The 12112-nt window shown below is 36.1% G+C and overlaps 1 protein-coding gene and 1 long non-coding RNA gene across 4 annotated transcripts; both read right to left on the reverse strand.

The window, feature by feature from the left end:
• Window positions 6715-8091, reverse strand: LOC107637079 (serine/threonine-protein phosphatase 7 long form homolog). Its single transcript, XM_016340529.1, has 5 exons — window positions 8008-8091; window positions 7475-7898; window positions 7310-7431; window positions 7039-7116; window positions 6715-6942 (listed from the first exon to the last, which is right to left on the reverse strand). The coding sequence occupies exons 1-5, from the start codon at window positions 8089-8091 to the stop codon at window positions 6715-6717; spliced, it is 936 nt and encodes a 311-aa protein (XP_016196015.1).
• Window positions 10310-11863, reverse strand: LOC110271239. 3 transcript variants are annotated; one of them, XR_002361735.1, is made up of 3 exons: window positions 10867-11863; window positions 10634-10763; window positions 10310-10545 (listed from the first exon to the last, which is right to left on the reverse strand). It is a non-coding gene; the product is annotated as an uncharacterized LOC110271239 (long non-coding RNA). The 3 variants fall into 3 exon arrangements; XR_002361734.1 differs by having other exon boundaries at window positions 10310-10507; window positions 10867-11666; XR_002361733.1 differs by having other exon boundaries at window positions 10310-10763; window positions 10867-11859.

Genomic DNA, 12112 nt, shown 5'->3' on the forward strand with positions numbered 1-12112 from the left:
TATCTTTATTTTATTGTTTTATTTAATTTAGTTATTTTTTTTGGTGACTTTATTTAATTTAGTTATGATCTTACACTCTTACATATAATAATTGTCTTTATCGAAAAAAACTCTATCCCAAATATTATAGTGTGTTAACCTTTCAATTAAATGCCGAGAAATTATTGAATAATTATTTAACAGACAGAGAGACATAATCTACACGTTAACGAGTTATAACTCAAATAACATAATCTTTATATACCTATTTAAAAGTTGTAAGTTCAAATTTTACTCTTATCTTTAAAAAAGAATGACATAATTTATACCTACGAATAAAAAAAAATTACAATTGTCTCGTTTGAATTTTTATTTTTATTTTTTTGTATTTTTTACATAATTATAATAAAGAATCAAAGTTTATTAATTTATTTTAAATTTTAAATATTTAAATATATTTATGTTATTTTTTTTATTATTTTTATTTTTACTATTAAAATTTGTTGGATCAATCCTTAATAAGGATGAGACCATAATTCGTAGAAAGGATGTGGAGGTATGAGAAATCAATTTTTTTTGAAATAAAATTAAAAAAATTAATATTTCCTCGAATCCAAAATTGGAGTTTTATTTTTTAGGATACGATTTTTTTTTTTTGGGTAATTAGGGGGAGTTTGCCGTCCCTCCGATGAATTATATGGTGGGTTTCGATGATAAAAGTATGGCTGTTGGAGAGTAGATGCAAAGTACACTATTGGTTTTCATTTTTAAGGTTGACATTTTCGCTACGATGTCAAGAAATCCACTGTTATCCATTCAATATGATGGTGAAAAGTGTATGACGAAGAGGGTTCTATAGTTTTTAGATCGGGACAACCGATATTCACCTACATGACACCGGAGGTTGACAGTTTAACAGCTTTGAAGAATTTGATATTGCATTCCGTTGGACAGCAAGAGGAAAAAATGGTTAAAAAAATTTACTACAGATATCCGATTGAAGTAGATGACAATTTGTTTTATAAAAGGTATATTACACTCGTATTGTGTTTGTTACTATTATGTTTATGAGATTACGATAGTGAGAAATACGTTTGTTGTCTTGAATTACGTATCGTTTGCGCGATGACGAGGACGTACGGCTCATACGGTCGTGGCATAACCGACGGACAAATATCCATCTGCTGGAATTATTCGTGTATCTCGTTGAGGTGGGTGGCCAAGGATCATTTGCAGATACGGTCGATAATAGTCCATTGAGTGGAGCTGTTAGACGAACTATCAGAAGGACTATGGTGGATCTTAATATGCCACCTGAGGGGAGTCAGGAGGGGTCAAATGTTGAAACTTGTAATGTTGACTTAATGGACGATGGGGTTGAAAGTCATGATGGTTCAGCTATTAGAGATCCGATGATGGATCAATATGAAGTTAACCCCGATGAGGTAGACGACGCCGAGGAAGAACCAGCTGAAATTCCCGACGATGGTGACGAGGAAGAAGGGATGAACTACTATGGTGACACTCAGATCGCTCTTACACAGCCCGCCATCTCTCAACCGTATGACCGGCCAGATCATTTCACGAGGTTGAATCTCGATGCAATGACTTCGGATTGGTCGTTTACCCAGGGAGGCCCTAAAGAGGATCCAAGCAATGGGTTTGAGGTTGGAAAACAATTTAAGGACAAGGAAGAAGTGATGCTGGCGGTTAAGTAGTACAACATTAGGAGGGCTGCGGATTACAAAATAATAGAAAGTGACCAGTGGAGGTATAATGCACAATGTATCCAGTTCGGGCCCGGGTGTAATTGGAGCATACTGATATCATATCGTCGAAAGCAAGAAATGTGGGAGGTTAGGAGATACAATGGGCCTCATTCCTGCATGCAAACTTCAATAGGACAAGACCATGGTAGGTTGGATTCAAAGGTGATTGCGCAACACATCTTCACGATGGTCAAAGCCAATCCAACAATCAGCATCAGGATTCTCCAAGGAGGTGTGGAGAGGCACTTTGGTTACAAGGCATCCTACCAAAATGTTTGTCTTGCAAAACAGCGAGTGATCACCAGAATATATGGTGATTGGGAGGAGTCATACAACGAGCTTCCTTGTGGTTATTCGCAATGCAGATGTACTTGCCTGATAAGATTTATTTCAAGCTTTGTTATTAACCATTTTAAAATTCATAGGTGTACAATAACGTAGCTAGATTTGTCTCTTTAGGTACTTGGGTGCAACTGGTGACTCAGCTTTGGCCTGGCTCCACGAATACTGTCATGTTTCAGTGTGTCTTTTGGATATTTCCACCGTGTGTTGAGGCTTTCAAGCACTGCAAGCCACTTATTTCCATTGATGGCACTCACCTATATGGTAAATACGGTGGGACCTTACTAATGGCGATAGCTTAAGACGGGAACGCAAACATTCTGCCTATTGCATTTGCCGTTGTCGAGGGTGAGACAAAGGAGGCGTGGTCGTTCTTTCTGTCGTATCTGTGGGAGCATGTCACACCACAACCCGGGCTCTTAGTGATTTTAGACAGGCACAAATCCATTGATGGTGCATTGAACGCCGACGGGAGTCTATGGAAACCACCTCACGCCTTCCAAGCATTTTGTACAAGATGTAACAACCCTGATTTTTGAGTACACGAGATCTTTTCTAAAGGCACGGATTTCTCCAGAAGATCAGTAAAGAGAACACCTCTTCTATATCAACAAATATCTCGATCCTCATTGTCATTATGTCATCCTTAAGCTAGAACCTTTTCTGAGGCAAGCTCGATAACGCAATCACGAAGAACCTAGTTTTTGAACCGTACCGGTTAGGAGTTTTAATTCTGATTTTTGTAAGTAGTCTCAGTTTGACGAACCGGACTCGATTCATGAGAGGAGAGAGATAATAGTATAATATTATCATTATATTAGTATTAGAAAATGCTTGAATGATATTATAAGGTTACCTGGTCTGTTTTAGTTAAAAACAGAAAATCGGTTTAACCGGGTTTACGGTTTACTGGTGCAGCTTAGTACCAGCACTCTCTGATGACTTTAGCGATGCTAAGGCCTCATCATACATGTTCTATTCTCATAATAAATATATTACTAGTGTCATTTATGCTAGTAGCTCAGAAAATAATTTTTAGAGATGTTTTTACGAGTGTTCCGAAACACCTAGTTTTAGTAGTTATATACCAGAGATATTTTAATATTATTTTAATCCACCTCCAAGCCAACCAATCACAACTCACCTTACACCCCCAAGACCTCCAAGGCTGTCTCATTTCATCATTTTGGCCAAAAATAACAAGAGAGAAAAGAGAGAAACTTTCATGAACACTTAATCTTCAAAGCTTGATTTCTTCTGAACTAAAACTCAAATCAAAACTCCGATTTCACCAAAATGATCCTCTCTTCTTCCTCTACATAACCATATAACATATCAAGGCTGGAAATAAGGTGATATGGCTGTCTCCCTCCCATTTCAATTCGGTTTTCAAGGAAAATCATGCAAAACATGTGTTTTCTTGATGTTTTTCCTTAGGAATCATGCTTAACTTGGAAAAAGTGCTTAAGGACCACCTGAAAGTTTAACCGAATTAGGAGCAGCAAAACCAGGTAGGGTGTAACAAATTTAATCTTGATTGATTGTGTTTGAGATGTGTGATTATGATATGGTTTGGTTATGCTTAAAATTGATTGCTTATATGAGTTATTCTTGGTGAAAGTTTGTTAAATTTTTAATGAAATTTGATGATATTCAAGCTATGAATGTTGTTCTTGAGAGCAGCTGGAAAAACGAACCCTAGAGCTTAAATTGGGGTTCAATTTGTTTTAAAATCATGTGGAAAAGATGGGGTTTTAGTGGCTGGGAATTTATTATGAATTATGGTAAAAATCGGTTGCTGAAAAGATTGAAAAACGGGTAAAAACAGAGAAAGAATCTGAAGAATTTACGAAGAACACGAAGAACACTTTGAGTGTGGTGAAGAACAATGAAGAACACCTTTTAGATCTTAGAAAGGGCAAGGAAGTAAATATTTTGGTGTTTGAGGAGTTATTTGGTAATTTCTGAAAGTTAGGGTGGTAAAAGTAGAAATATTAAAAGTTACAGGTGGTAAAAAGTGAATTTTAAAGGTTAAAAGTAAAAGTAAGTTAATTTTCGAAAATTTAATGATAAAATAATAAATAATAATAAAATATTAAATAATAATATTTAATTAAAAATAATATTTTAATGAAAATAATAAAATAATGTGGAAAAGGCAGTTTTCTGTAAAAGTTTTAGAAAGACAACTTTAAGTGTAGAATCTCATAATTACCTTCATAAAATACTTAGGGAGTGGTAATAACATGATAGTGAGGCAAAGATAAAATAAAGATAAAAATTTGAAGAAAAGATAAAAAATCAAAGAAAAAGTCTGTAAAATTTTAATGACAGAAAAACAGACAGAAACTAGTGAACGAACTAGGGCAACTTAGTTAGTACTTGAGTTGCGACTAGGGGTTAGGTATTATATGAAAAGTTAAATTGTTTCAGTATAGACTTAATGAATCTATACTTGGGATAGGCATACTATTCATACCGAAATTTACATAAGCTTTAAATACATATGTTAAACAGAGAAATCAGAGCAGAGTAGAAAAACACAGAGAACAGAGTAACCAGAGAAAAGTAAAGAGATACAGAGAAAAGAGTAACTAGAGTAGAATAAAGGGATACAGAGAAAAGAGTAATCTGATAAAGAGAAATGGTTTGAGTTAAGATGTTGTAAAAGTAAAAGCTGTAAAGTTTGTATAGTATGATTGAATAGAGAAAGAAAGAAGTACTGCATAAGAATGTGAAAGTGACGATGAATAATGAGAATGATATTGAATGATGATAATGAGAAAAGAGTAATATAACAAAGAGTATAGAGGAAAAGAGTATAAGAATAAAGAGTTAAGCCTTGCGGCATGATGTTCTGTTGTATGTTCATCTGCTGCTTTTCCATTGGCCCTAGAGGTCCTGTAGGCCCAAGTTCACCTACAGTGAGTTGTTATTCCTGTAGGCCGAAGTTCACCTGCAGTGAATATCAACTGTGTATCTCAGGATGTTGCTCCTGTAGGCCGAAGTTCACCTACAGAGAGTTGTGATACCTGTAAGCCGAAGTTCACTTACAGGGGCGCTATTTTTGTAAGCCAAAGTTCACTTACAGAGGTGCTATTTCTGTAGGCCGAAGTTCACCTACAGAAAGTTGTTTGTTGTATGTTGATCTCGGGGAAACCCACGAACTGAGGATCATTATTTTGTTTGTGAATTGATCTCGGGGACGCCCACGAACTGAGGATCACTGTTTCCCCTTGTGCGTATATTATGGGGTCGGGCTTTGCGCCGACTGCCGGTAGTCACGAAGGAGTGGTATTCTTACCACCGACACATATGCACTAAGGACACAAAGGGAAACCATATCTAAGACTGGTTCTTAGGTAATGTCGGGCTGTAGGGTGTAAACCGACACGTGAGCTCATGGCCTGCATAGGACAGACATGCATCATACTTGGTTGTGCATTTCCTCTGTTATGATTGTTGTATAAATGTATGCTTTCCTTGTTTGTATTCTATTCTCTATGTTTGTGTTTTACTTTCTTATATTCTTCTGTTTGTGATCTGTTTTCAGTTTACTCTATTTTCTCTATTCATCTGTCTTCTGTTTACTGCATCTCTATATTTTGCTATATGTCTGCTAAGCGACACAGATTAATGAACTTAACTAATAACCCCGACCCTACTAAGAACTCCCCAGTTCTTACCCCTTCTCTCTCCCTTCCCCCTTCAGATGGAAGTAAGAGTACCTTACCGTAGTTTGTTGATGATGGTTCTGCAAAGAGGATTCTGCTCTAGATAGTCTTCTGAGTCTAGGGTAAATCTCGTTCTTTGATTATATGTATATCCTGTGAGACCAGCCAACATCTGCACCCCGTTTGTATGCGCACTTTAACCTAAATCCTGTGTACGAGATTCCTATTGTGTGGCTACTTCATGAGGTACCAGAGAGACGTCCTGTGGAAAAGTCTGATCGTGCAGAGGAGTAGCAGATGATGTTCTATCTTCTGATGATGTTCCACCTGACTTGAGTTTTGAAGACCTAGAACGTACTTTCCCTCGCTTTAGTAGTTTAGAGGGACTAGGTGAGTATAGAGTCTAGGCTAGCCTGGGCACCAGCTTAGGGACTTCTTGAACAGGTCAGGACCTGTGATATTTTATGTATGTATATGTATATAGTTATTATCTAGCTATATCTAGGGGTGTTCTAACTAAAGGTCTATACTCTAACAAAGGCTGGATAAATGAATGTTGCTAGCTACTCGTGATGTATTTATGTGTGGTTGTTTATAACTGTTTTATCTGTTATCAGTTGTGAATTGATTATAAATGATTATGTTTATTAATCCAAACATTTTCAGAAAAAAAAGTACCTCACTAACTAACTATGCTTTTAACAACGAGTCAGGCTCATATAATAAATAATAGAAAATAATTAGGATGACAAATTGGTAGCACTCGGTTTCTGGTATGTCCTAGGCGTACTGAAAATTAGGTCGTTACACAAGATACATTGCATCCAACTTCATTACTCACTTCAAGAACAAAGACTTGAAGAAGGTCCTAATTAACGCAGCGTATTCAAAGTCACAGCGTGAGTTTGCTCATTATTACGGTCGGCTTAGGGGTGAAAACATAGCAATCACTAACTGGCTTGAGGAAATGCCACGGTTGGAATGTCGTCAATGTTCAGTGGCCTGGTCGGAATGTGCTGCAAACCACCGAACTGACGTACGACTTGGTCCACCTGATGCCACTCGATGATAGCAAAGCAAAGCAGCGGACATACAACCGCCGATGACACCTCCGCCTCGGCTATTGTCGATGGAACTAGGGCAATTAGCTGTGGGTCAGCATATGGTGTCCACTCAACCTGTTCACAAATCAATACAACAGACGAGATTCAAATGAAAGACTTATTAAAGTAAATTAAACTTAAATATGTTAAAATTGAATATTCTGCACTTACATTCAGCATCCCAATCCCGTTCAGGGTACGCCTGTAATGCCTAAGCCTGCCATCGTCCCTGTCATTGTCTGGGCAGTACTAAACCCACCTACAATGCCAACGACAATAATGTTTTACCGCTCAATTTAATTGACTTAGTAATAATAACATAAATGATTATTAAAAGTAAATATAATACCTCGCCACTAGGGAAAATCGACGAGTATCAAAGTCGTCGGGCCATATCAGCGGGAGGTGGTGATAAGCCTAGGACAGCAACAAGCTGACGCACCTGCCCAAATTGCGCTGGCCATGCTCCGTAGCCCGGCACATCTGGCGATACAGCCAAGCGAGCACCGTTGACCTCACGATAACCGACCACACATCTCAAGGTCCTCCAGCAGTGGGAGCCACCTAATGTGCACCCGAGAGTCAGAGGCATCTGGGAACAGCATACCCCTTATCAGCTGCATGATGTATCCTCTCATGTACCTCATCAGGCACTCCTCTGTGGCGTCCTGCTCCAACTCTCCACAAACCGTGTTCTGGAACCACGTGAGCTTCTCACAAAACTCCTCAATGGTGCGTCTCTGGTGGTGCTGCTCCCACCCACCAATGCATCCACTCACAGGATCACCGTCTATTCTGAGCCCCAGCTGATAGGCTACGTTCTGCAGCGTGATGGTCATCTCCCCGCACGGTAGATGAAACGTGTGGGACTCAGGCCGCCACCTCTCTATCAAAGTCGAGGCAAGCGACCAATCGTGTTCGAACTCAACCATATAGGCCACATACTCAAACTCAGCTCGTCTGAGATATGGCCTAATCTGCTCTAGCAGCCGTGCCATCAAATTCTGCCTGGTGCGCAAAATCCAAGGCCCCTACCAAATAGAAACAAAAACCACACAAAAAAGGATGGTAAACACATAAAATAAAAAATTTCACTGCTAATTAATTATACTAAATTAAAAAATACTTAAAAAAGCGTACCACTCTATCAAGCTTGTCAGCAATGTGCTTAGCGTGATCCAGTCTATACATGTCATCCTCGTAACCCAACAGCTGCTGTTCCATCTAAATGCAATCTAGTAAAATGAAAACACATACACTAAACTCAGCTCTTTTTACGTTAACCAAATTATTAAAGATATATATTTAATTGTCAAACTCGACTTATAAACTTAATAATTCTAATTCTACCCTTAACCCTAACTGATGCAGTCAACTACCTAATTAATTAGTAAATAACTACCTGAACTGTAAATTTATCGCAACAAATTTCTTTCGATTCCAACTAAACCTAATTAATTATTCCACTTTCTGAGTCACAACTTAAACTAACGGCTCATACTAAACTAACTAAACATTTAGTTCGTCATACTAACTAACATGATATAGTACATAAACAACAGCTATATTTGTCATTCTAACTAACATATAATCTATAACTAATTATTTTAACTAACATGTCAACAGTTACTCTAACTAAGCTAAAGAAAACTAACTCTAACTAAGCTAAAAAATTAACTCTAACTAAGCTATTATTCACTGACCTGGAACTGAGAAAGTCGTTTGCAATGAACTTTATATGCGTCGAAAACACAAGATAAAAGAGGAAGAGAGTAAATTTGGAAGAGAGTGAAGGAAAAGAATAGGACAAATACAAACGGTCCCATTGGATTTTTATACTGCGCCGAACTTAACATAGAGTTCGCCGGGGATATAGTGAATTTTTCCTAATTACCAAAAAAAAAATCGTATCCTAAAAAATAAAACTCAAATTTTGGGTTTGAAAAAATATTTATTTTTTTTATTTTATTTGAGAAAAAAATTCTATGAGAAATAGTTCAACAATATTATAGGAACTAACTATATTCTTCCAAGGAAAATAATCTGTCTGTGGCGAAATAAGGGTGGTAAACGGAGTAACTCCTTCCCTTCCTATTCTAAATTTCCAACGATTTTGAATTTCATGCCCACTTCATCTAACGGCCGGTAGGATGGCTAGCATGCCTTATTTTTCTTTACTCATTATTTTTTGTTATAAAATAACTAAATAAATAAATAAAGAAGAGGTAACAAAAATTAAGAAATATAAAAAAAGAGAAAGAAGTATTGCAACGTAAAAGAGAGAGAGTATTTTATTGCTTGTTGTTGTGTAAAAAACCTCAGCCTATGTCTCTATTTATACATGTGCAAGACTTTACTTTTTCAAACTATATTAAATACAATCATCTTTGAGAATGGACATCCATATAAGATGTGATAAAGCATTCTTGTCACAACATTTTCAAAGAAAAATAACAATTTATTAATCATAATCAGACGTAGATAAAACTCTCTTATTTGATATTGATTTCTTCTGACAACCATATCGTCTGAAACAGTTTCTTCAAATACCACCAATCAATCAAAAAAAGTATAAAATTAAAACTAAATTGCCAAATTACAACTGATAAGACAGCAAATTAGCAACCAACTCATCAAAATTATAAAATTATAACCAGATAAATTAAAGCTAAATGAAAACTAGGAAATAAAATCATAACACGTAACACAAAAGGCATAACAAATTTACAAGGAAGATAATAATTGTAGGGGAAAAAAAAAGTATAAAAAAGAAAAATTTTATAAAAAAATATAATATGGTAAAATATCTAAAGGATTTAGTTAACAGTATAAAAAAGGTGCTGAGTACCGTTAAATTTATTGGTAGATTTATCAAATAAATTCGTCGATAATTTGTTTATTGTAATATTTATTGTTGGAATGAATTTGACGGTATAAACGACATCGGAAAATATTATATTTACTGTCAAATTATTTTGTCCGACGCTAATATTTTGCGTCTGATTTTGCGTCGAATAAGTTTTGCAATTAATATGACGAAAATAAGCACTTGGTTACCGTCGGATTTTTTCGACGGTAATTTTGGTGCCATGTTATATTTTGTGGCACCCATTTATTGTTGGATTGTTTCGTCGGTAAATTCGACGGTATGCAAAATTTTTTTTTGCACAATTAGTAGTCAAATTAAATTTTTTTATAAGATTAGTGCACAGATTCTAAATACCAAAAATCAACTAATGATTTTATTAAATATCAAAGGTCTGAATGTAATAAAAAGTCAAAGAAGTAAAACATAATAAAATAGACATAAAATAAATTAAATTCCTAAACTCTACGAATCCCTAAATCAAGTAACGATTAATTCAAGTAATAATTAACAAAGATTAGCAAAATATATACCAACCTGCTCTTCGTCTTCATGAAAGTCGCCGACCCATCGGTATACTTCGACAACCTCCGCGAATCCCTGTTAGTTCTGTTCGTCAGACGATAATGCTTGAACCCCTCATCAGTACTAAAATGGACGTTTAGTTCCTTCTTAATATCTGAATGGAGTCAAATTGTGAGGTGTTCACACCCCTAACTAACGTCCTATATCATCTGCTAAAGTCGTCTAACTATTCGGTGGTCGTAGATCTTCCTGATCAAGATAACATGTTCCATATCCCATATAAAATTCTTATGCACAAAGTAATTTAATAACATTAGTTAGTTGAAATAAAATACAATTAAAATACGGTTAATTTCAACAACATTGGGTTCTTACCTCCCAGTTCTGAAATTATCGCTTTCTAGTCTCGGTAGAAATCTTCGTGTAGTTCGGCCATGAGTTGTTGTACATGGACTTAATCACATTGGAGATCTCTTGTGTACATGCTCTGTTGTTTGGTGCAAACCTATCAATGAAAAACTTAAGATTAGAAAATGCATAAAAACACATAAAACTTAACAAATTCAAAATAGATTATTGTGGATAAACGACATTAAAATAGTATTCACCCATACATGCCATCAGACCAAATCCTCATCTGTATGATGGACGGTGGTGGAGGGACATCTGGCTGGGACACATTAGAAGAATCACCCACTGCAATCTCTGTTGCTAGAGTTATAGGGGGCGAAGGAGGGCGTAGCAGAAGGAGCCACGTAGTCGGGGACCATAATGAACTGCTGGTCCAGTAGACCCGTCTGTGATGTAATAGGGGTCGACGGGGTAGTCAAGGTAAAGGTGATGACTAAGAAGTCTCCGGGGTACCAATAGTGGAAACCTTCCTTCTACCACGACCACGAGACCGACTCGTGACACCTCTACTACTTGTTGTCATGTCTTCAAACAGAATACCAATTAACACTAATAAGCATATGTACAACACAAATCTTTCAATATTTATATTATTTGAAAAAAAATTGACATAACATCTCCTAAAATTGGACATATATCCACATTTATGGTTTCTACAAATCTTACTAATCTCAATCCACAACATCAGTCAAAGCTCATCAATTGAATTCACAACATTTCCAGTAGAATATATTAACTTGTTTATACTATTATATACATTTCAAAGATAATACTAATTATCAACTAAAACAAAAATTTGACATAAAGGCATATAATCGAGACTTGGCGTGCAAAAGCATCAAACAACAAAAAATAGCGCAACCAAGTATTTCTTGAATATCAATTTACACAAGTCAGCATCAATGCATGACACAACCATCATCAACACATTGCAAAAATTCAGTAGAAAATAAATCAATCCAGTCCAAACAAATTCAAACTCAAATTCAAAAAACATAACAATATGTTAAACTAATTTTTATAAATTCTCTAACTGATTCTAAATTATCACCTAATTAAAGTAGCAAATAACTTGAAAAGGAAACTAAAGCACTAAAAAATAATTTTCAAGTTAAAGATTGAGAACAAATTAAATCAACAATAATATATATAATGGAAACTTCACTAAGCAACCTGAATAATCAACACAAATCCTATTTTATAATAACAAGTAAGTTCAGACCTTAATCCTATTTTAGAAGTTCATAAGCATTATTTGAAATGAGCTTTAACAGGGAAAGGGAACGGCAGAATAGAAACTTTTGACCTTTCTCGTCATGCCGGCGCCGAGAAGAAGAAAAGCAGGAGAAGAAGAAGAGCAGAAGTGGGGCAGAAGCATTTACAACAACAGCAACAGCAGAACGATGGGAGGTGTCATTGGAGGGGGCTGCCGAAAAGGTAGGG

This window comes from Arachis ipaensis, chromosome B04 (genome assembly GCF_000816755.2).
Source record: "Arachis ipaensis cultivar K30076 chromosome B04, Araip1.1, whole genome shotgun sequence".
Lineage (NCBI taxonomy): Eukaryota > Viridiplantae > Streptophyta > Magnoliopsida > Fabales > Fabaceae > Arachis > Arachis ipaensis.